The sequence below is a fragment of the Daldinia childiae genome (genome assembly GCF_008694065.1).
Source record: "Daldinia childiae strain JS-1345 chromosome Unknown Scaffold15, whole genome shotgun sequence".
Classification (NCBI taxonomy): Eukaryota; Fungi; Ascomycota; class Sordariomycetes; order Xylariales; family Hypoxylaceae; genus Daldinia; species Daldinia childiae.
The window spans coordinates 526,185-551,754 of record NW_022984656.1 but is presented as its reverse complement, the minus strand read 5'-3'; the positions used below and the strand labels follow the sequence as shown (position 1 = coordinate 551,754).

The following is a 25,570-nucleotide window of genomic DNA, read 5'->3' as shown; positions in this document are numbered from 1 at the left end:
TGGAGTTCAAATGTTGAAGACACCGTTATGCTGGCTATGAAATATTTATCTTTTGCCCCCATGATACTAATCCGGCTACAGGTTTTCCAGAATCCTTGGCCCCATCGTCAATAGAAATTGTCACACGACCTGAAAGCTTGATTCCATCCTTTCAATTGATCAGGCGTCTTCTAATATTTACGGTCGTCGAAACGGAATTTAGGAGCATAGCTTCAGATTCCAACACTTGCATTCCCACTTTCATCAGAACAAGAAGCCTGAGGCGTCGGCGTTTGGTTCCTAGTCTCTGACTTACGGGATCTAGATATTAATCGGGTGTTTTCTCCTGGTGAGTTATATCTTGTGGTTAAGCTACTTTTCTCTAAGATGTTGCTTCTCTGCCTCTGCATTTCAGCATCATGATCACTTACCCCTCCCCGCATTCCCTCTGTCCTGCCCCTATTGTCAGCGGATGATAAAGACACCTAGTTCAAACTTTGAAGAGCACCGAATGTCCCATATGAATATGAAATAAGACCAAGTGGGCCTATATATTAAGTTAAGCCACCTCGATACTATCATCAGTTTGATATTATCTAAGTAGATGGCGATTATTTAAATCCTAGCACCCTCTACATTAGCATAGTTGCTTTATTCATATTTTAGCCTCCTTTCACGACTGGCATATGTTCGCTGTACTGGTCTCCCTGCGAGTTTCAGTATCAGCGCAAATCTTTGGCTAGCTCAAAGAGCTACTACCACGAACATATAGTCTACTCTTGGTATTCAGATATTTATATGATTATTCCCTTGCCTCGTCAGTGATAGCTATTGTCCTATCAACAAAAGGTCCATATCTCTCTCTAAATCCCTATTTCTTAATCCCCTGACAGATTTGCTGTCTGGCGGCATATTGTAGCAAGGATTATAGTTTCGTCCCAAAGCGCAATATTGCTCGCCGACGAATTATTCTATTTCCAGCCTAGACTTTTGTTCTGATTTTTTATTTTGCCAATTTCTCTCTATCGTAACAACTCTGTCATCTAGTTCACCGAGGAGGAGTCTAGTTCCTACAAGGACATGTGTCTAAAATATCTCGCATGTTTAGCCTCTGACCAATATACACTATGTAGTATGTTTCGTACAACATGCCACACCCAGACATTGCCCATGGCACAATATTAATACTGTCTTTTATGCCCTTAAACCATTGCTCGAGCTCTTAAGCGACCCACAGGAAATTTTTTTTCTATATTGCACATGCACTGTTTTGAAATAGCACTGTCTTTAAATCTGCGTACTGACATCCTGTTTGCTAGAAAATCTACATTTGGCCATACACAGCTTTTATCGACTACAATAAATACGATAGGTGAGTCATATTAGCGAATTTTATCGTCTACCTTGTCGTCCATCTTGCATAATGCACTGTGCAACTATTGGACTTCCTCATTTCCTATTCGGCCCTGCACCCTTTCTTTTCTATCTCCCAGCCTTCAACTCCTAGGTATTTTCCTACTGCTTCTTCATCATCTGGATGTGCACTTCTATCGTTGTTGCCAAACGTCACTAGTGCCTTCCTCAACTCTTGAGATCATCAAATCGGTCAAGGGCCAGCTCTTTGATAATGATCAATTCCTATATTACACATATTTAAGCTCCTTACCTGAGAAAACTCCTCTCACATGCCCTTAGGCTCCGACTTCAATTTATTAACCGATATTTCACAATATAGCCGTCTCTACTTGCAGTATCCCAGCGATCAACTCGGAATTTTATTGATAAGACTTTACAGAGTTCCGCCACAGTCTTGATTTAGTATGTTCATCGTTCCCCGACTTGCTTATCCCTACCGTTGTCATCCGATTATCGGGATACACCCCCAATATCAATCTTATCCGTATACATCGTATCCTCGCAAAGTGTCAAGTATAGACTGTATCTGACACCCACTCGCAGGTTACTATGGACGGATTTAACCCCTATAACGGCAAGCCTCCGTCTAACGGCTCTGGCTCCCAAGGCGATGCTGGCTCCCAAGGTGCTGGCGGTGCCCCTGGTGTATCCCAACAAGGCCTATCCTTGGCCCAGACTAACGGTCAAGCTGGCGGTGACATGACGCAGCCCTTCCCTGCCGATTCTGCTCGTCAGACCCTTTGGTATAAAACAGACCCTATCCCCACTCAATAATAACAAGTAACACTGATTGAATTATACAGGATGGGTGAACTAGCGGGGTGGATGGATGAGGGTTTCATTCGCACGTTATTCCAGTCGACACTCAACGAAAACGTCCAGGTTAAGATCATCCGAGATCGTCACTCTGGGTATGAAGAACCTGTCTATTGCCATGTTCCTCGCGGGAGCTCCAGTGGGCTCCGTAATACTACCGGCCCTTCCAAGCGGCAGAAGCCTATCATCCCCGATCCTGCTTACTTAACTTCTCCCCCACAACCTCAAACCAACAATTTCTCACATAAAAATAGGAGTGCCGGCTATTGCTTCGTCGAATTCGCCACCCCAGAGGCTGCCCAGAAGGCTCTGCAGCTGAACGGTACGCCCATCCCCAACACCGACCGTGTTTTCCGTTTGAATTGGGCTTCGGGCGGAGGTCTTATTGATCGTCGTGACGACCGAACTCCCGAGTTCTCGATATTTGTTGGAGATCTGGGTCATGAAGTCAATGTTTGTCCTGGTCGCTCTGTTCCAGGCACGATTCCCTAGCTGCAAGTCCGCTAAGATCATGACCGATCAGCAGACTGGACAGTCGCGAGGCTATGGGTTCGTCAGATTTTCCGATGAAAAAGATCAGCAGCGTGCGCTGGTGGAGATGCAGGGCGTTTATTGTGGTAATAGACCTATGAGAGTTTCGCCCGCGACTCCTAAGAACCGGCAAGTAATATATTCTAATATCTGGTAAATATTTTCTAACATGATGATTAGCAATCATCAGGGAGGGCAGTACAACCCCTACGGCCACCAGATGGTCCAACCCCCCCAAGTCCCGCAGCATGCTGGCAATATGGGTGGCCAGTGGGTACAGCAGCAGCAACCGCCTAACTATGGCTATCAGCAACCCGGAACGTTTAACCCGTTAACGATGAACCAATTTACAGACCCGAATAATACAACTGTCTTCGTTGGAGGTCTTTCTGGCTATGTGACAGAAGACGAGCTAAGATCTTTTTTCCAGGGTTTTGGCGAGATTACCTACGTTAAGATCCCACCCGGTAAGGGCTGCGGTTTTGTTCAGTTTGTTCACCGTCACGCCGCCGCGGAGATGGCAATCAATCAGATGCAGGGCTACCCAATTGGTAACTCGCGGGTTCGTCTGTCTTGGGGTCGTTCTCAGAACAATTCTGGTGTAGGTACCCCGTATCGTCCTGCCCCTCCCCCGCCTCATTACTTCCCCCCTGGCCCTCCTGGTCCACCTGGTCCCGGTCCGTTTGCCGGTCCTAGCTTTGGTGGCAGTGGTCATCAGGGCCCTCCCCCTGGCGGCTTAGGTCCTCAGGTACGTCTTGCAACTACCCCTGCATCTGTTGCTGGAGAAGCTAACCTTGTCTTAGTAAACCCGCTCGCAACAATTCAGCACCCGGTATGAATTGTCGCACTTGGTATGATCTAGCATAACCGGCGTCCTGCGTTTCTGGCGTTTCGGCATGCTTCTCAGTCTCTCGTATCGCTCTCTGGTTTCGGCTCCTCGGTCTTATCCATCTTTGTTTCCCTGCCATGTACGACACCATCTACACGCGGTTGTTCGATCATCCTTCTCCTCGTTATGATATGCAGGCGTTGGTGAGTTCGATACGACAAATGGGCGGTGCGCACGGGGTTCGGGGGTCTTAGGCAGTTGTTTCCCTTGCCTTTCATTGACTTTATGGCGTTTGTCAAAAAGTGGATGTTTCTACAGGAGAACCGTGTACCATTTGCATTATTTGCTACGACGTTGATTTCATTTCACGATTTCTTTGGTTTTCATCTTATCCAACCTGAGCGACACGAGTCTTCCTTCATGACAATTTCGTGGCATATAGTTTCGACATGTCTCAAACATTGGCGATTGCAACTGCTTTTTTCTGCGGCTACTTTGCGTCCTAATGCCTTGACATTTTGAAAACACATACGCCTTGTTCGCAGATAGCGCAATCAATTTCATTCGCCTTGGCATGTGTTCGTCGAAGAATATCACTGCTTGCACCGAGTCCTCCCAGCCCCTGCCTCGAGGTTGTAAAAAATCAGCTCTCTATTATGAAACGGCAGTATCGAGATAATTAGTTCTATACTCTTATGCAACTATGGTCCTTCTTCGCAGGCTTGACGGAATACGAAGGACTATATAGTCCCGCCCTGATTCCCGACTATCTGCCTCGGATGACGATAGTTATGGCTTTAGTTGTTTGGTACATTCCCCGAATACAAATAGGAGCTCATGGAATAATGAAAGCTATGGAAATTTAACTAAACTGCTCCTCTATTATCCTAGCCTATGTTATTGCAGCAATTCATCGTCAGGTGCATTCGATTTCGGTAGTAGTGGAATGGCGTTCTGCCTGGACTTGCCTTGGTGACGTTCGTTTAGCCTTTACAAGCATTAAATTGGCTTAATAGGCGCTCAGGTTTTCTTTAGTCAATAACTACATCAAATTTCAAAGTATATGCTTCAGGGCCCGTGATTGGCTTGATAACTTCGGCTTTAACTATTATCTGCTTGTTAATCGTAGTACAATTTCTAAATTACCTGCAATGACATCTTCTAAGTTAGTAGTGTTAAGTAACGGAGTATTTTGGTCTACTGAGTGATAATGTGCTAACTACTCGTTTATTAGTATAGTTAAAGAATTTAGTGACGGTGTTGCATCTAAACCTAAGTCTCAGATAAAAATTAAAACGTCATTAAAATTCTGCCCATCGTTGCCATAACTTAGACCCACGTGGTGATGCGTACCGGGGCGCGTTACGCAATCCCAAGTCCTGTCGGGAAGCCTGACGGGGGAACACGAGCGATAGCACTGACGTAATCCTGACCTGTTGGTAAGCCGTCGACGAAGGAAATATCGTTTATTAGATTTAGGATGTAACGGCGTCGGGAGCGCTGGTTGGCTAGCTGGTACGGGCGGGCGTGGGACGCTCGGTCCCGAACCTTCTTTGTGGTCGGGGCGCGGCGGCACGTCCCCAGGCCAAGTTCCGAGACAAGAGGTACTAAGGCTGGAAAACTATCAGTGGTGTAACGGCTCTAGGGGGGCTTGGACCTTCTTTCTTCTGGGGAGCCGCGCGTGCTAGATCGCGGGGGAAGGGGGAGGATATATATATGTAAAAGAGGGTGGCCGTTGGTAAGGGGGGACTGGAACTTACAAACAAAAGTAACTTTCTATTGAGTTATATTCTGCATTTCTCACGCTTGATGTGGTATAACTTTAACACGGCGTAGATGAATAGAGAGAGAGAGAGGGCTGAATTGAGTTGAATTTATTGGTTTACTCAAGGGCCGCGTGTCAATATGAAATCGGTTGCATTTTGCTTATAACCTCGCTTTATTAGGTAAGTTCAGTCCATCTGCCACATTTCGTATATAACGTTTGGTGAATGGAATATTTCTTTATAATTCCTAGATAGATATATATATATAAGTAAGCCTTAGATATGGGCTAACCTTTTTTGCGTAGCGGGAAGTGTACAAGCCCAGGGTCCATACAACAACGACGGCGGCGGTGCTTGGGCGGGTTGGGTCGGGGACAATGGAGACAGCGGCTATGGGAACGGGCCGGGAAGTTCAGGCAGTTCAGGCACAATAGGAGGCGGCCTAAGTGTATTTGCGGACTTCGACGTTGATCAGGCGATTCGATACCGCACGGCTCACGGTATTATTGCCGCGTTATGTTTTGTCGTGATATTTCCCATCGGCGCCATCCTCGTACGACTACTACCTAGTCGACACACTTGGATAATACACGCCGCAACTCAGATTATTGGGTTCATTCTATACATTGCCGCTGCCGCGCTCGGGATACATCTTATAGAGATGGTGAGGATTCCTCCTAGTGGTTCTAGTTTGGTAGGTAACCCCCTTTTTCTTAGATTCTATACTGGCCCGCTAATAACCAAATTAGTTACAAATATCATCGAAAAACGCACACCCCATCATCGGTATCGTCCTGCTCGTGGTAATGTTCATTCAGCCGCAACTCGGATTCGCCCACCATTCCAAGTTCAAGCGTCTGCGACGTCGAACCTTTTATTCGCACGCGCACCTGTGGCTCGGCCGAATTGCCATCACCCTAGGTATCATCAACGGCGGGCTCGGACTAAAACTAGCAGAGGCGTCCCAGGGATTAATCATCGCCTATTCCATCGTGTCAGCATTCGCCTGGCTGATGTGGGTTATGTCAGCCGTGTTAGGTGAAATGCGTCGTCGAGAGAAGCTTCGAACTCACATAAACGATACTCCTCTTCCTAATAACATACCTCCTAATCACGGCCCCTCTCCATTTATAAGAGACGACCATCGTCGCCATAACAGCACCTCGAACGATCCTAGTCCTCCGTACACGCCCGGCCCTATATACGGTGGTCCACCGGTATATAGAGGTGGACAGACGGTGGAAATGATGCCTACAAAAAACACCGTCGAGAGGCAAGGATCCGTATCGTCCGTTCTCGTCTGAGTTAACGCCGGTAGATGGAAGACGAGACCATAAGAACGCTGATTCGTGACTGTTATTTGAGACTCATACTACGATGTAGAGATGAAGGGGAGATGTGAATACCCACCCAAGTAGAACTGGGAGATAAATGTGTGCAATTATGATATTTCACGGGGATACCTGCGCGTCCTTAGTTTTATCAGTCATCTTCTGCGGAAGCCCCAAGGAAAGGGGGGGACTTGGGCCGGATTTATTATCGCAGTGTTACTATTTAGATCGCAGCTACACGGCACACATAGCTGCCATTAACTGTTATATATGTTATTAATTTACCTTCCACCACGTCTCATTATACCTAGATGAAATTGTTATTAAGTTTAAGAGTTAACACTACAAGGGCTAGGCCCCAAAAGCTATCGATCTAAAATAAGACAACACAGTTATGCGACGACAATCCAAGAGCCATGCCATCAACCTAAAATGGCTGCGTAGATGGGAGATTATAAGACAAATTACCAAAAATATCAGTGATTTTCTTTATTGGTCCAAAGCTATGTGAACCACGTTTACACAGCAGCTTGAGACAGTTCCTATATAGCTACCTAGCTCACTTTACCTACCCTTACAAACTTTTACCAACCATCATATGATAGCAACCTTGCTAACACTACCTATCCTTAAGCTAACTCCCTTTACACACAAACACACCAAACCAGACCAAACTCACTACCGAACCGGGTGAGTTGCCGACCACCTTTCACAGAACTGAATAGAAGGGAATACGGTCCTTTATGTGGCCCATCGATTTAGAGCCCGCGAGTGATTTTACTTGTTTCTCAGAAGAGAAACATGTGGTTAGAAATTTCACTCGCACTCGACGCTTTGGCTTTGCGCTCGAATTTGTTGCTGCATTAATTCATCAGCTTCAGCCAGCGTTGAGTTGTACTTTACATCTTGTATAGCGTGGTTGTTATTGGCCTCGCTAGGTACGTCGATGGAGGCTTGGGTCTCAGTTGGGGCTTCTATTTTGACGGACGCCACTTCCCCACCATACTCATTCTCACCCTCTATCATTGGGTCTTCTTCTGACGTCTGTGTTGTGCCTTTTGTTTCCATACGTCCATCGACGGCTGTCTCGTCTAGAACGGATGAAAACATCAAGTCGCAATGCTGCAGGAAGTCGTTAACATTTGCTCGCATGGCAAGTTCTTGGGGTGGCAGCTTGGCGTGACGATCGACTGTGGTGCCAACTGTAGTAATATTAGTACTAAAATTATGTAGGCCGTAATAGTCAAGTACTCACCAAGAACCTTCATATAGTCGCGAAAGATAGAACTGAACATATCTTCCATTTCGTCACTTAGGCTCTTTTGGACAGTACGACACATCGCTTCCAGTTGTGCTTTCACTGTGTCGGTGGCCTCATTAAACATAGTATGACGCGAAGTTGCAACATGGTTCGCCATTGCTGCTTTCATACGATTATAAGAACCGGGGCCGCGCTCCTCTGTGCAAACTTGATAGGCATACTGCATGGCACTGCAGATAGCAGGGGTAAATTGTCGACTAGCCTCTCTTTGAAGGTCAGTAATTACGGCTCGCAAGGTAATTGGTAGTTGTTCTAATGTACGTATATGGGCCAATATCTGACTGGACAGGGTAATTATTCCTGATACGTTAGTATGGCGTTGCCGAGCGCGGGTTTCGGCAGCTTCATGAAACGCTTTTAGTTGTTTCTTTGCCTTTGAAGCAAACTCATCAAGAACGGCTGGCAGCCGACGCTGGAATGCGCGTTCCCACCCCGTTGCTAGATTGCGAGAAATTGGGTCGAATAACTCTTGGTTGAAATCACGAGGACCCGAGGCCCCAGTATAAACACCACTCCGCCGAACGGTTGCTTTATACGTCGCCCAGACCATACCGCCTAATTGTTTAGGCGCTGACCATCCGCTTGCGGTATTGGGGGCAGCAGAGACAGCCCCTGGAATAGACGACGTGAAGACGGAATAAACATGCTCTTGAAGTGACTCTTTAAGTAATTTTACTGCCTCCTTAATAGATGTATCGAATCCCTATGAAATGTCAGTCATGATTACCTAGGTAGAGAAACTAACGAGTAACAGCCGAAATCGTCATGTTGCGAATAGCTAGAATGAATAAAACAACCTGCACTAGCAGCAACATAGTATGGGTAAATCATAGGACAGGAATAACTAGACAAAAACGTACGGTCTCCAAATCATTCAAGAGTTTGCGCAGATGCATTTCCTCGCGCCGCTTTTCCACATCCGTCAGTGTAGATTGAGTTCCATCGTTACTAGCCCATAGTTTCATAGAATTGATCAATTGGGTTAGATCATTAAGGAATCTACGGCAGTTACTTGCTCGTCCTTCCTCTGTTAGTTTCTTCGCATGCAGCTGAAGCTGCGGGATTTCTGTATCTTCTAGAGACATAAACCCATGATCTTGGAAGTCATCTTTCCGGAGTTTCCCAGTTAGACTCTGGTAAGCACGACTGCTTACACAAAACACGGGTAGAGTACGAGCAACCTCATCATAGTCGCGAATATCTTCATCGGGGTTGAACGTTGTGTCATCTTCTTCTGCAGCGTGTTCTTGATCAAGTCTAATTATTGTCAGCGGATAAATGGAAGACCAATCAGTATCGTTATAACTGATACGGCAATAGGCTAGTGCTAACAAACAGTAGACTTACTCTTTGATCCCCATGGCGAAGTCCTGCTTAATTGCACCGCGAGAATAATTATTGCGTCCTTGGATACACCGTGCCTTGATCTCGGCAAGAATTCCTTGTCGCTCAGCTTTTGCCTCTCGTATCTGCTTGCGAGCATCTGCAATTTGTGCATCAAGGCCTCGCCTTTTGTCACGTATTTCTCTCTTCTGTGCCCTGAGTGACGCAAGTTTCTCGTCAATATCATCGCTGGTAAGAGGTTGGCCGGCGCTGATCGACTGCGAGTTTTCCTTATCACTCGAGTCATACTCGTATGCATCCTGGCCATCATCATTGTCGACATTATCGATATCAGATCCAAACGGGCTGCGGCTCTTGCGACTTTGGAAGGGCTTGGAAAGCCTCTTTCTCTTCCTAGACTTTTCGAACGGCGCGTAAACTGTCTCTCCGCTCGAAAGCTGACTTTGTAGGTCCTCCCATATGTCCAAACTAGCTTCAATCTCATCGACATGCTCGCCAAGTGCAGTCTTCTTGTCTGTCAATTCCTCTAAGATAGATTGGGAGGTTTTCATCGAATTTGTCAATTCTTCAGTTTGACTCCAGGACTCAGATATTTCTTCCTCGAGGCCAAGGCTGTCTACAGCTTCCGTGATGGATATATCATCGGTCTTGGAACAAATAAAGGTAACAGCTGAATATGTGCCGTCGTATTTCAATTGCCTCTTGAAAGAGTCGCCGAGAAGTGACTTGGCTGTCTTATCGTCAACGGCTCGGGTAATAGGTGCCACAATCCACAAACCGGTACATGACTTCATGTATTTTTCCGCCACCGCTGCTCGAGCAGCATTGGAATCTTGTACACCCGGCTGATTAAGTCAGTATAAGACTACTTCCTCTCCGTAATAAGACAGTGACCCCTATCTTGCGAGGTGGGTTGAAAAAACTTACTAGGTCAACCAGTACGGCTCCCGTAGACAGCGCCTTTGCCTTGATGTAAATTCGGACAACTTTGATCAAGGGCCAATATTCCATAGGGACGTTTCGCTTTTTATTCTCATTCCCAGTAATCTTCTCCTTACTGTCGACATAATGCTGTAACCGACTATATAGACTCTTCGCGGAATTCTCTTTAAGAGTCTTGATACTACCGAGCACCCCTCGAACAGCTGGTTCGTTGGCAAAATCTTGTGGTGTCCCTTCGGCGATCATTTCCCTAGTCTTATGCGGATAAACGGCTTTTAGCTTCGCATAAGCAACACCGGCCTCGCTATCAGCGTTGGAACAGTCACGCGAAACCGCACCATTGCCGTCTAACAAATCATTAAATAGTATCTGGAGTTCCTTAATCCACTCTTGAGCAGTGATGAATTCAATCTCAGCCCGGTATAATTCGGAGGGATCATCCGAGTGATTATACGAAATCTCAGTCGGCGACGCAGTGCATGCGCGAATACAGTTTGTAGGAAGTAATCTAGAGACTTTTAAGTATACGTATAAATGCATTGTAGGGTTAGGTGATTAAGTGGGAAAGGGGGATAGGAAAAGGGAGGTGATGAGAGGATGGGTTGAGAATGTAATAGCAACCGAGATCTTACCGTTCTTCATCTAGAAGTGCGTTGATGACGGAGCTCTTACCAGCGCCGGTATTGCCGACAACACCTACGACAGTGCGCGTTGGCTTTGCACTCTCTTTTAACGTATTGATTGTATCGAGCCACGTATCAACATCGGGATTTTTAAAAGTGCTTAGATGAACTTTCAGTTGATCTAGGAGGTCGACACCAATTGTCACGCCAGATTCTAGTGTTTCGGGAACAGTCACAGTGATCAGCTGATCGAGATAATTTGTGCCACTCGATTCCACATCAGGAGAGTTTGGGTTTCTATCTTGCTCTATCTCCTGGTCGGCCTTGATAGGAGCATTCGGAGAAGTTGACATTCCTGTTTCAGTCTGAAGAGCGGGACTGAAAGGATCGGATGAAAAAGACGCACCGGAAGTCATAGTCAGGACATTGTGCGAAGGTTGTTCTGATGCAACCCTAGAAATTGGAGGTGCTGTCATTGGATCATCCAAAGGTTCCGGTTTAACGAAACGATCCTCGGAATCCGAAGGCTCGGGCTTGATAGGAGGATTCGCATCCATAGTTACATAAGGCGACGGTTTTATAGTGCCAATAGATGTAAGTGATATATCGCACTCTTGATGCGATACATTAACAATGTACCTAAGGATGTAAATAAATAAATGTAGTCTTACGTAGAAATATTAGAAGAATTCAATAGAATTCGACAGAACAATACTACGATAGGTTTAGGTAAACAGGAAGAAATGAAAGTGTCCCGCTGTGGAGAGAGTTGCTAGGATGGAGAGAGTTGCTAAGTAGCAAGTTGATGCGGTTGATGAGGCAAACATTAAATGTTAAGAAAGTCGCGTCATTCTAAGTTTTAACGCGTCCAAAATCAAACGCGCCATCACCTGTCACTTCTCAAATTAAAACAGAAGGCATAGCGCACGGAACTACGTAGGTACACACTCGATGCTATGAGTCTTACAGTGCATATAATGATCATTGTGATATATGCACTGTGTTTGAATACCTAGGTAGGTAGGTAGGTAAGTGAGGTACCTGTTTGTGTATAAAGTATCGGCAGATTTCGACGCTAAGAACCTTTCAAGACCTTCGATGTATAATCTATCTCTCCAAGATACACTACATATACTCATTTCATTAAAGTATCTCCTACTTATATCCATCGCGCATATGTAGATAAGGCTTGAGGTAGAGTAGAAATATGCGAATAATCAGTAGATTTATAACGATTATTTACCTAATAAATGCTACTCAGGTTGCCCAAGTTTCTAATACCGAATAATGGCGTCGCCAAGCATTTCCTACGAATATCGAGGCAAAAATTAGAAATGATATAGACAGGTAATAAAATGAATACCTACCTAAACATGACGTCTACGCTTCGAAGTACGATTTTCTTTAATTCACAATTCTTCGTCCCTATTCTAGCTATGATCAAGATATATGTTATTAGGAGCAATAACAAGTATAAGTTCTTTTTTTTATGTTTTATCCACGAGAAGAATCATCCAGCATCAAACGTCATTTATCTTAATTACCTGACCGAAAAGTCACAGTTATGGTATATATTCCCTAGTATATTTTACGTAATATATAAGATGTCGATATTAACTTCGGTAGGTCGAGACGGAGAGCATAGCTTCGACGGATCTATAGTCGGATGCTACAATCACCGGCACGTCACGTAGCAGTGGTATCGCACCACCGCGCTTCACTTCAGAGATGACGGTGTGGTGTTATTCGTGGTATTATTGGTATACCCCATCTCAGATCTCGTTAGGTGGTTGTATCGTCGCGGTGTGGTAGCATTCAAGATGCCATCGTCCTCACGTCTCGACACATGTCTGCCGAGTAGTAGGACTCGTCATGTCTATATTAGCTTCACTGCTCAAAAATTTTTAAGAATAATGTTCCGTAATACCACCCTCGCATTGCGAATCATACAAATGTGTCCCCTTATAAGAACAGGGAGAAATGCCGTCCGTGTTTCTAATATGAAAACGTTGGCATTCAAGGTTTTTGACCTAGTACGATTTACCCGGACCATTCTACTTCTCCCCCTTCCCCTGACGACGATCCGGATCTGGCTATTCCCCGCAAGATATTCCTTGCAGAAAAAGCTTGTTTCATCGCTAAGCCTATTATATATTTGAACTGCCCTATATCCGCGCGGTGCAATGTGGGAGAACATGTTTTTACCGACTAGTTCTAGATTTCCCTGAGCCGTGATGCTAACCATCGGCCTCATATCGAATGTTTCCGCTGACAGGCAACCTATAGCTGGACTCGGCATAAAGATCTTTGGCATGGATTCTTTTCCCCGTTTCTGTGTTCTATTTTGGTTTATGCGCGTATGTCCCTCTAGTATGAACTGGTATTTTACCCACCTGTAGCCTCGCTCGTAGGAGGTCGTTGTGACGTGTCTTTCCTTCTCGAATATTGTAAGAACGATAAACATAAGTATTGAAGCCACAAGGTCTGCTGGCTCTAAGCCTCAAATATGGCTAATAATTGGGGACTCGTTACTACGTTGATAGCCATATTCTCGTCGTTGACCGTCGTCCACGCGCAAAACTATCCCTTAGTGACCGATTCGAGATGCAACTGCTATAGAACCAATACAACGACTGCCCATTACTTTACGCATCATCGCTTCTTCGATTTTAGGGATCAGACCCAGAATGTCCGCGTGCCAGGGCCGATCAATGATCCAAAAGGTAGCGCTGATGCGCCTGTGACGAATAATTACTTTAACGATCCTACTTGGACGAGCATGTGGTCTATCCAGACATGGAATAACAGTGCTCTCATGAACGGCAGCTCGGACGTTACTGGAAGTGATGCGTCGGTACTGATGGTGAACTCAGCGAATAATATCTACTTCGACAGGAATTCAGACCCACGAGCGTCCTCCAAGACATATCTCGTAATGCGAACGATGCGTCATGATAATTTCCAATCGGCTTCAGAGATCGAGTCTATCTCCCTCGGTTATCGGTACCTGTCTATCCGTATGTATGCCAGGACTAGGGGTGCGCCAGGGGCCGTTACGGCTATGTTCACTTTCCGCGAAGCGCCACAGATTTCTCAAGTACAAGAAGCCGATCTTGAGGTTAGAACTGTCGACCCGAAGTACTCGATACAGTATACGAACCAGCCATCCTGGAACGAGGCCGGTGATATCCCCCAGGCAACTCGAAACGTCTCCCTACCAAACCGCGTAGATTGGTCCGAGTGGCAGTATCATCGAATGGACTGGACCCCGGGATCCACAAGTTGGTTCGTCGATGGGCAACTTATGTCTTCTATCCAGTTCCAGGCACCCCGCGACGCAAGCCGTATCATGTTCAACAGCTGGAGCGATGGTGGCAGTTGGAGTGGCAACATGACCAAGGGCCAGTCTGCGGAGATGCAGATTCAGTGGATCGACATCGTTTATAATAGCACAGACCCGGTGCCTGGAAACCCGTTCACGAACCCCGGAGCTGGAGGATCGTGTGCAAATACTTGCAGTATTGATCTCACCTCGAAAACTGGTACCCCTGTGTTGATATCTGGGCCTCAAGGTAAATATTTCTCTTGCCTCTACACCAAGTCCTACCTTATCAGGGCATTGCTGACACATTCTCTTAACTCACAGGTGGACAACCCGGACAACCACCGGCTCCTGGCGGTGGTAACGCCTGTGCTGCGGCTAAATATGGGCAATGTGCCGGCAAGACCTGGAATGGATGCACTGTCTGTGCTGCTGGGACAACATGCAGGTTCCAGAATGATTATTATTCACAATGCCTTTGAAGGGCCTTTGGCTATATTAACATTAATTTTACATTATTTGAACCTTTTTAGCTGATAAAATGTATAAATACCTATCTATAAATAACCTACTTGAACCATAAGATACTCAATTGTTAACTTCAATGCCAGTCGGGAAATAAGTGGGCCAGGGGTAGATTCAGGGGTAAATCTACATACTAATAAGAGGCGCACAGCACCCTCGAAAGAGGGTAGGCGGCCATACGTTAATGGCTCAATTCATCTATCTTAATATTCATTCTATGTGTGAAATCAATTAAGAGTTGTACTTAACAGTATCATGATTTGATTTTCCGTACTTACAATAAAATTGCTTCACATGCATGTGTGAATATAAGTTTTGGAATTTCTGATAAACGGTGGATAGATTCAATGATGACAGTTATAAGTCACTTATGTTATGAGAGATAAATAATATAGCTTGAGGAACTTGGATATGGCCAACTGTCTGTTTGGCGTGAGGATACTTATGGTAGTTTGGCAGCCTTCCGTGGTCTAGTGTTATATTTCTTTACTATTGCTATTCATTATGCGTCATATATTTATATCTAACTTATTAATATAGAATGTTTTTATTGTTCTCTTACTATTTCTTTTCATACTTCCCTAACCTATGCAGAAAAGGAGATAAGAATAATTTAATATATCTAACACGCAAACCCGGCAGGCATCCTAATAAAAACAAAATACACTAACTATAAAAGCATCGATAGTTTGATATTAAATCATGAATAAAATGAGGCATAATAAAACTTAACTTATTATATTACGTGTAGTTATTTCATTCTAACCGTAAGAGCAAGTGTTGGCTCAAATCTTGAAAAGAGGTATAACTTGAGTACTTTGTTAGTGTAACGTTAATCCAAGCGCTGTTCACAACCACGTCGAAACCTTTGGCATTGGAACAAGTAAAAACTACTCAAAACGAAATACTGAATTTTTTAAAGTCTTATTAAGTAATATATCAACTCTAAGTTAATCTCATTCAGAGGAGACAATCCTTTCGGGACCATCGTTACCGTATCTTAATGTGGCCTTCTCTAGAACTAGATAATACATTGACTTTTAGATATCTGCAGCTAAGGCAGTTTATAATATTGCTCTCTATCTTCCATTTCATCTAAAGGGTATTTACTTTGAATTAGACCAAAATAGCCTTCATCGCAGTCAACTATGGTGAGAAAGGTCACGAGCTGTCTAACCAAGTCTGAATAAGCCCAAATAAGTCCTATTTCTGACTTGCTTCTTTCAACACCTTAGATCTACACTGTCAGCGAGCCAATGATAAGCTTAGATATAATTTGGTTACCCTGTGTCTCGTCTTCTCGTCCTGGCCGATTATCTAAAATGGGGGTCACTAATATGTGCAAGCCGCGGTAGCATTTCTCTCCTTGACCCGTCTACCCGTGTGGTCCTAAGCGCTTACGTGCATCGGGATTTGATGCATAGGTAGGTATCTTCAAGTATGACAGCCTTGATTAGCGGGTGTTGTTGAAGCTAGGCTGCCCGTACCCTTATTCGACGTCATAGGGGCCATGTCTTGAAATTTTTCAAACATGGAAGGATTAAGCGCTGATTATTGTTGCCGATTTACACGCCTGTTGTCTAAGTGAGTGGCGACTTGGAAGCCACTTGGATGTTTAGCCCTTATCTTCGGGCAATAGTACGAAGAGGTATTTTATAGCGAATTTACAATATTACGCAAGCCGTCCCTGTCGTTGGGCTCTGTTATGGGATGGACCATACAGAATCGAATATATGGAAGTGGGCGGTTATCATATTGAGTAAGATAGGGCATTAATGATGTATCAGAAAGACCAAGATCGTGCCGTCTCATATGACCGAAAATGTGCACGTTTCCTAAATGGGATATTTTATATCAGCGCGGAGCCGGCCTTGCGAACCCGCGGTCACGTAAGGATCGTACCAGGGATTCAAAAGACTCGGACGATCCCCGGATATGATCATTTGAAAGGAAGTAATTGGTTCGATCTTTACCGCTTGCTACACGCAGGGAACAGTCCAATCTGGATCTCGCATGAGAATAGAGCGGCCTAAATTTAACAGCACCGCATTATATGTGTTATATTTGGTAATGCCTCAATTCGGTTCGAATTGCGTAGTAATTCCCATGGTATTGTAAGCGCCACCAGTAATATTCTGTTCCTGAAGCTAGAGCGGCATCGACTTCTATATCGCTTGCTTCTTCTTATCCTTCGGAGATGTTAGGCTTCGTTGTGAGGTTATTGGGAGAGTCCTGGCCGCCACCTTTGCGTTTGTTGGGCAACACTACTTCGGTACTGAGACTGTAGAGTAATACAACTTACGTATCACCAGCCTCAGACAAGGCTACGAAGCACAGAGTCCTCATTGCCAAATTGTTTCTCATGGAGCTGACTCCGAGAGAAAGGTAACGACGATATAGTAGTCCATGCACAGGGCAAAAGGCGCGGAATCCTCAGTTGCGGATTCAATTAACAAATCAACATCACTAACATCATTCGTGTCCCGGTCTGTGGCGCCCGTGCAGTTCAATAGCTAGACCTGTCACTGCAGATCCAGTCTGACTAAGGTGGAACATAAGGAAACTGGGCGTGGGGGTTTCCTCATTCTATGAGTATTCTTTGCAGCTGAAAGGTGAACAACTCCACTTGGGCGGAAGCCAGAAAAAGGAAAAAGAAAGCCACATGGAACCCTGGATCTCAGAGATTTCTGTCAGCAATACATACAGACGCGGCTTTTCTTGTCCTTGTTATTATCTCTTGACGAGATAGCCGTCATCGCTTCTATGATTTGCTGGTGTAGGAAACAATAAGCCAGAAATATCCAATAGATGTCATCGTCGGCCCTGCAGCTCGCAGCTCGCAGCCTGACGAAGCTTTATGTGTTCGCGACACACGCAACGGGAGCACCCGCTCTTCACTTATGTAAACCCGGTCTCTGGCCGCCGGATTCCCATTCCGGTATCAGGGGTCGCCAATCCCAGCATGTGCTCTACCAATCCTCATCGGCGCCAGTCGTACGGAACAGGAGATGGCAGAGGACCCTGCCGCTCTAGCCGAATAGCTGTGTGGCTGGTAGTTGACTCATTCTATTATGCCTGGTATGCCGTGCTTGATGATGTTATGATGAGGTTTAAACGCCTTTACCTTTTTAAATTTTCGGCTTTTTTCTCGATTGCAGAACCGGCCGGGCCGTGCCGTCACATTCGCATTTCAGCCAAAATCATGACATATACTGAACGAACGCGCGGTCCGCGGCAATCCTATTTCGAAAAGTAGAACTCTCTCGGTCGCTTCCAGATGAGAAATGTAAAGAAGAATTATGCTTCGTAGATTCGGACGGACTGGCCCCGGATGTACCTTCAACTCTTTAACGAACGAGATAACTTCCAATTACCCCCGGTGGCTTCAGTGTTTCACTCTCATGAACTGGTTGAAGGAATTATTAGCTAACCGCAGTCACCTCGTGGATTGTAGCCCAACAACCCCTTTTCAGTGCTGACTGCATATTGATTGCATCGGTGTACCGCATTGCAAAGTCCTTGCCACGCAACCGAGGGGTCAAAATACAAACCCCACGCCATTCTATGCATATCTGATCAGGCCGTCTGCCGGGTGCCGGCATTCCTTGCGTTGCATTGCCTCGCCCCTATCGTGTAGCGTTGTTTTATATAGCACAATTTACCTATTCATGATTATCAGACACCGTGTTCTCGTGGTCGCATGTAAGCGCTTTGAGTAGGTGAGAAAGGTAGTAGTAGGAGGGGAAATTTGGCCATTCGATGGGCCCTGGCTATAAGAGTAACTTATTCGTCATTTTATAATTAGATAAACTACCGTGGAAAACCCCTGTATTTATTAAGATATGTGTGGGCGAAATAGGTAGGAAACGTCCAAAAACTACGATTCTCTTTTCCGTTGTGGGGGTTAGAGGTCACCGAAATTTTTTGTCCGTATGTTCGGGTTCGGGGAATGGGATCTCATTCTGCATGATTATCTGACCGTGGTAGTCTGGAGAAAACTCACCAAACTGTAGGGAGGAACCAGATGGTCTGGTGAGGGTTTTTTTTTCCTTTTTGTTCTTCTGCTTGACATAATAGGTGTAAGCCCTAACTCCTCTCATTGCCCGTTTCGGACTTCTCCAGCTTTTTGTCCAATGCCATCACGCGGCCAACCCGAGAGCCCGGACATATGATAGTATTGATCCCCTCAGTATCACATAATCCCAAGCCATCATATGGCGGCCGTTTATGCCCGTTTGGAGCCCTCGAAGTGAGCTTGAAACAGCTAGCTAGAGAACTAGACAGAAGAAAGGCAAAATGCCCGATGTTGGAGTCCCTTACCTTACCTTACATGTTGCCACTGTCTTTTTTTACGCGATAGTCTCCGCTATCGCAACACATAGACGCAACTTTGCTAGGCTCTGACCCCTAAGAAGTCGTCTTATTACTAAACTACGTTGCAACAATGCGAGGCTTGTAAGACGGGAAATTCAGCGAAACAGGTCAGTAGCCAGGACGCAGAAGGTCTTGGATGGGCCGAAAAACCAGGTCGCGGAGAGCGGTTGCCGAGGGATCCTTCATATCCACCACATGGTCGTGGTAGGTAGTGTTTGTGGTGGTGGCGTCGGCGGCGTTTATGAGACCGTCTACTGGTAGTAGTAGCGAGGTGTCATGGCGGATGAAAATAGGTATGTAGTACTTTGGACATTACATACATATTCGAAGCATACATATAGTGATATAATGCTACCACTCGCTGTATGACATTCGTTAGCTCGGGTAAATATATGTACAGGTTGGTCGATAGGTTAGGTATCTACGTAGTCATCGTACAAATAATAGCGCGACAAACGCTGACGGAGTTATTGTAGCGTGCGTAGCGTGCGTTATTCTTTGCATTCTGTCTCATATCAACCCCCAAAAGTTCCCCCCCCAAGGAATGGGATACCGATTCATAGGACTAGCGCGGCATGGCCCTGCAAGGTCCGAACTGCGGGGTACAGGGTTGAGAGAAAGGCTTGGATGATCTGCAATGTATGCATTTTATGACAGGACCGACTGGTGATCGGCCGAGGATTTACTTGGTACATGATGCAGAAGGGTCTTGTGTTCCTGTCCTCCCTTGCGACTGTCTCGGGTGATGGACGTGTTTCCAATGGATGCGAGCTGCGAAGATCGGTTAGGTAGTACGTAGTATGCGACGTGCCGTCATGATGTGTGAAGCTGGGTTGGGGTAATGTGGCAGCGTGGATCATGCGTGATGCTGTGGCATAGAAGAATTGGTGGCGCTGCTGCCCATTGGAAATCATGGGACAATGGTAGCCGATATCCTAACCGTTATGGTCGTCGCCGTCCGAGCCTCGAACGTGCTTCTGTCGTGCGAAATAGAGAGCTTGACAAAGTCCGCTAGAGACGCTTAAATTTAGAACCAACCAACCAACATGTTACAATTACCGGCAGTTATAGCCTATAATGTTTCTCGTAGCATACCTAGTGGCATATCTAGTGAAGCTATATCGATGGTATAAATGAGAGGAAGCTGGTTACGCATTAAGCGAGATGTGGCTATGAGAATCCTTTTGGATCATATTCATATGGAAACTCTACATTCTAGCCTTTTGACAATAGCTGATAGTAACTCTTACTCAAGTACCCATTTTAAGAGCCTTTTAATACAATCATCCTATACCAGAGGTCACAGATAGCTGGTAAGTCTTTTTGATTCCATAGTTTTTGCGCTATTCCGTCCATGTAACGCCATTCAATCTCATAAACGCCAAGCGCGTGGCCCACTCCGTTGTGAGAACCCAATTGAGCCCCATGATGCCTAGTAGAACCTAATTCCCCAGATTTTCCCTCTAGACTAAGCTCCGTTCCAGGGCCATTACCTCCTCGAATCCATTTGTAACCATGTTCATATGCTCGCCGCTTGGCAGTCCACATGGCTTCCGTGGTTCCCCGCCGTATCCCTCAAAGTGCTGCAAGGCAGCCTTCACTCCAGCAAATCCGGTCTGGATGGCGATCCAGTCTGCTTTGGCAACGATCGCTTGCAGCCGTCTTGCTTCCTTTAACTCGCCTGCATGGAAAAGCTCGCAGATACGAACACAGGCTCGAGGTACTAAGTTGGCAGTTCCAGCAATCGTCCCGTGCCCACCCACGACGAGACCCTGTAGGATGAAGTCTGCGCTGCCTCCAGCAACGAAGAAGCCGGGTTTGGCCCCGTCCACAACCCGAGCCAATTTCCCTGTATTTCCGCAGGTAAGTTTAACGCCGTGAACGTTAGAGTGCTTAGCGATTTGAAGAATTGCATCGGAGGAAAGGTCCAGACCGGAACAGGCTCCGGGGTAGTTGTAGATCATGACTGGAATTGGACTGGAGTCGGCAACATCGTAGAAATGCTGAACAATCTTAGATGTGTTGAGGAGTCCACCGTAGTACGCGGGAGGAAGTAGAATGACATAGTTAGCACCAGCACTGGCCGCATCACGGCATAGCTGGATTGTCTCGCGAGTAGACTGTGCACCACAGCCTGCGATAATCGGCATGAGGTGATGGTCTGCCTCGTCTAGCGCTGCTCTTGTGGTCTTAATAATGAGGCTACGTTCCTCCCTACTTAAATGAACGGCTTCTCCATTAGACCCATGTACAACAAGACCTGCAACGCCAGCCTCGGCCAGATGGATAGCATGACGCTGGGTTGCTTCCAAGTCTATGTCGTCATTTTCCTTAAAGAAAGCCACGGTGGGAACATAGACCCCATCGGGAAGAGACAAAGACTGAACTGGAGATTCCGTCATCGGTTCGATTAGATATTGTAAAACTGCTTGTAGAGTTGGGGAGAGATACACGTAGGAATACGTGAGTGAAGAAGTAGATGATAAAGTTGGAAGGAAAATCACAAAGATTCTAAGATGCTAAGGAAGTAGGAAGCAGATCAACCTACGCGGGATTTGCTCTGGTTTATATAATGGGGGGGTGGATATGATAAGATGGTTCTTTAAGAGTGAAGAAGAAAAGCTTAGGCACTTAAAGTGTAAGAGGAATGACTATGGGAGTACATGTAAACCCTCCTAGTGGCAGGGGGGAAGTATGGTTTAAATACCTTAATATTCGTCTCTTGTTGGCGAAAAGGTGTACGTCTAGGTATACGGCTAGGTGTTTGCCTCGCTCAAGCCGACGAGACTACCTCGTTACCTTAGTAGGTATAAGTCGAAAGACGACTAAGCACGGGACTTGACTGGCTAGCTATCCGATCCTTCTTTCGTCAAAGGCAGACCAATGAGATCGTAGAAGAGTCAAGCAAAGACCGAACAGAGCCGCTCAGACTTTTTCGAACTCGAGATATTATTGGAAGAGCTGACATAACTGGATAATGACAATGAAGAGGCTACGCCATGTCGTGGAGTGCGTGGGGGTGTCATGTGGTTGCGAGGTTTTCCCCTGAACAGGGGAATCTAAGTTGAACAAGACTACGTATGAGACTAAAGAAGAAACATGATTGAGTGTACCATCAGGGACTCATCGGTGGGCTTAGATGCAGCTCTGACACGGAGAGCACTGCATAAACGTACTGAGGAATTCCGTGATGATTGGTCCTTTTTGTATTATTTAGGCAGGCAGACATGAGAAATTGGTATGTAGGACGCAGAAATGCAGGACTAATGCTTTAGGGTCCTCTGTATTCCATGGATAAGGTGTATGTACGTACGGGAGGCATCTATTTTCAGGGTCACGACCAATCTGGGACGGTCAGAAAGAAAGCCAGGTTGTATTGTTGGGTGAAATAACTAATCCATGTTTGACGAAATGCGGTGAAGCTTTTCGTCAATCAAGCAGCAGTTGAGAAGGAGGAATTGAGAATGAGGGGCAAGTCTAGGTAGGGTGGGGAAGTTTAAAAGTGGATACATTATATTCACCTGTCACCGTGGGGGAAGGTGTAATCAAGCCGTCAGGGCTATGTGCCTACCTTAGCTGCTTAGGTTAGGTTAGGTTAGGTTAGGTACTTAGGTACCTAAGGTACATCCATATTTCCATTGACGCATCCTTAGAGTTCTAGCGCCTGCGCATACTACTGCTGTGTGCTACCTACACCTACCTAATACTTTGTAGGTACTTTTGTACTTTGTACTTGGTATTAACCCCCACGTTCCTCATTCATCAAGAACGAACTTAAAACGATGCAAACACCCTAGCGTTGCTCAGCTCCGTTTTTATTCTGGGTTTCGAACCGGGGACGGGGACTAGGATTTGAGTACCTACAGTAGTTAGAGCATACTAAGTTAGACATATATCCATAGTCGTTGAGCCCACCCCCAACTTATTCCTGGAAAGTTTGGGGACGCGCCCCGGAATCCTGGTTTATACCTTGTATGGCTTCTCCCCGGATCCATTTGAGTGGGTGGACGAGGGGCAGACGAGGGGCGGGCGAGGGGCGGGCGAGTGGGCTAACATTATAGTCTATACCTCGTGCTCTTATACCGCATATCAACGACAAACACGACACCACCACTCCTTCCAAAAACTATCAAGCGAGACACACGTATAAACTGCATGATACGCACGCTAAGACTCTAAGTTCAGTCTAGGTAGTCTAGGTAGTCTAGTATAAATACTACTCTCGTGTAGGATGTCTAGTACATCTGTCGGCTCTATAGAAAAGGCAAGGGATATGTAAGTCAGGACTAGTACGTATCATCAGGCCATTTCCAGATCATTTAAATTACTAGTACATAGCTCAAGTATCGGCTAGCTCTCGGGAAGAATTTGGCCTCGTCGTCGGTATTCCACTCCCCCGGTTCCCATACCCTGGGACTCGATTTGGTAAGCCGAGCAGCCCGGGCTAGATCTTCATAAGGCTCGCTAAGAGCTTCCTTTTGATGCCTATCCCACCGAGTACGAGGCCACGGGGCCGCGAGAAAACCCGGCGGTCTGGCTCATTTTGGGGGTACAAGCGCATGTCAATATTGGTGGTCTATTTGTCGATATCCGTTCTTACATCCGTCAACACCCTTTTCTGACACCGAAGTCTCGTATCATTCACACTGATGTTGACAGGTCAAAGTCAACCTCGTTGAGGCTGTATTAATTATGATATAGTGATAATCCTCTGCGGGGAAAGGACCGGCCATTTTTACCCCTTCTTTAGCATCGTAAGTTACGGCAAACTACCTAACTACATAAGACAAACCTCCAGAAACGAGACTCACGTGCGATTGAGAAGGCCTTATGTGGGGGTCAGAAGCTAGTATTGGTACGATCGACACAGGGGGTAAGGTGGCTTATTCCCGGGAGCCTTCCCCTCGGGAGGGGATGATCATTGGTGGTTCGGTCTTCTTGTAACATATCAGATCTTTTAAGTACTATGTAAAGTACCCTCTCGCTATTATGCAATTGCAACAATCCGACATCATCTTAATTTTAGCTGTTGGTCAAATAGGTAATTTATCAATTCTGTAACGGAATGGCACAGTGATGGATGAGTTATCACAAGTGGGACCTGAAGGAATATACCCTAAAGATAGAACCAGGTAGGCAAGTGGATCAAACGTATATCATTGTTGGTCTTTAAATCAACTTCAGTTCCATATTTTACTACAAGTTAGCTAAGTTTCACTCCGGTCCCGGTGCGCGCCGGTGGAGGTTTTAGGGTAATCCGGAAGTATCGGAAAGAGCCCGGTACGTACGGCGTCACGGGCTAGTAACGATGATTAATAGTCATAGGAACAGTTGTCCGCTTATGTACAAAATCCCACAATATCACACGACATAATCAGGTATCTACGTTGGGTAAAGTTATACAGCAACAAACTATGCTGTAGTAAGCAGATAAAAACTGAGGTTTTTGTTGGTATGAAGGTAGGAATGTTGCAAACCAGAAGATATCAAGGTACTAATAGACGTAATAATCAAGAAATATCATAGACCAATGAAGATTGTCATAACAACAGTTGCACAATAAAGGTAACGTTTTCGTCACATCCCCCAAAAATAGGTAATAAGCAATGAAAATCATCAGAGTTAGCTCCCCCTCAAATATCAGCGTCATAATTCCTCATAAAAACTATATGAGGCGATAACCAATCAGAATTTGATTGAATGTGTTGAGCAAACTTGTATTAGTTAGACACTATCCTTATCCTTGACATACCTAATGCTTGCAGGGGATCAAATGAGGCCTCCTAGTGGCTAAGGCGATACTACAACGGGCTGCAACGTTTTGCGCTCACCGGTTCCCTTATATGTACATAGTAATGCTGATAGAAGTCATGAGGCCTGTTAATCGACCTAGGGAGTTTGTTGGCATACTTCGTGTTCTGGTAGTTAGTGGATAGGGATACGTTGTTTTCCCGCGCCCCTTTTCCATGGCCTAAGAATGGTTACAATGGTCTATTTTCTCCACTTAATTAACGTCTAGCCCTACAGATGTATCTTATTGTTACGGAAGGTCTTTGGCGACTTTGTGACCTACCAATAATCAGATAAGTATAGCAACCCTCTCAATGTCACTTATTATTTCTACATCAGACCGATGATTCTTGTCACAAAACGAAGAATCACCAATATCTTTGATTCGTATTCTATTTGTTCTCATTTCTTATATGCCTGTCTTCTAGATTATTTATACGATCCTTTAACTCTAAAGCTTAAATCTAATTTATGTCAGACGGATCGCATTCTTTGGCAATATGACAATTCCTATTTCAGCAGTATGACTTACATTTATACCTAGGATGTCTGGGCCAAGGGCATGTCCTGGATAGATAGTTCATAGGGATAGCAATTATATGACCAAAGTTGTGCGTTAGCTAGGAGAATCTATTTATATGTAAATGAAGGCTGCGTGTCC

At 45.5% G+C, this 25,570-nt stretch overlaps 4 protein-coding genes across 4 annotated transcripts; 2 read left to right on the top strand and 2 right to left on the bottom strand.

The window, feature by feature from the left end:
• Nucleotides 1-1,944: 1,944 nt before the first annotated feature.
• Nucleotides 1,945-6,641, top strand: GL218_09066 (putative RNA-binding protein C23E6.01c; the record flags this gene model as incomplete). The annotated part of the gene is made up of 7 exons (XM_033585890.1): nt 1,945-2,138; nt 2,199-2,306; nt 2,466-2,664; nt 2,735-2,871; nt 2,923-3,490; nt 5,663-6,031; nt 6,087-6,641. 7 exons carry the CDS (start codon nt 1,945-1,947, stop codon nt 6,639-6,641), a joined length of 2,130 nt encoding a protein of 709 aa, XP_033440117.1.
• Nucleotides 6,642-7,484: 843 nt separating this feature from the next.
• GL218_09065 (Nuclear GTPase SLIP-GC) lies at nt 7,485-11,455 on the bottom strand (the record flags this gene model as incomplete). The annotated part of the gene is made up of 6 exons (XM_033585889.1): nt 7,485-7,870; nt 7,924-8,692; nt 8,850-9,246; nt 9,337-10,178; nt 10,261-10,783; nt 10,908-11,455. The coding sequence occupies 6 exons, from the start codon at nt 11,453-11,455 to the stop codon at nt 7,485-7,487; spliced, it is 3,465 nt and encodes a 1,154-aa protein (XP_033440145.1).
• Nucleotides 11,456-13,404: 1,949 nt separating this feature from the next.
• GL218_09064 (glycoside hydrolase family 16 protein) lies at nt 13,405-14,702 on the top strand (the record flags this gene model as incomplete). The annotated part of the gene is made up of 2 exons (XM_033585888.1): nt 13,405-14,470; nt 14,545-14,702. The coding sequence occupies 2 exons, from the start codon at nt 13,405-13,407 to the stop codon at nt 14,700-14,702; spliced, it is 1,224 nt and encodes a 407-aa protein (XP_033440146.1).
• Nucleotides 14,703-20,582: 5,880 nt separating this feature from the next.
• On the bottom strand, nt 20,583-21,521 carry GL218_09063 (putative 4-hydroxy-2-oxoglutarate aldolase, mitochondrial; the record flags this gene model as incomplete). The annotated part of the gene is made up of 1 exon (XM_033585887.1): nt 20,583-21,521. The coding sequence occupies one exon, from the start codon at nt 21,519-21,521 to the stop codon at nt 20,583-20,585; it is 939 nt and encodes a 312-aa protein (XP_033440143.1).
• Nucleotides 21,522-25,570: the final 4,049 nt, after the last annotated feature.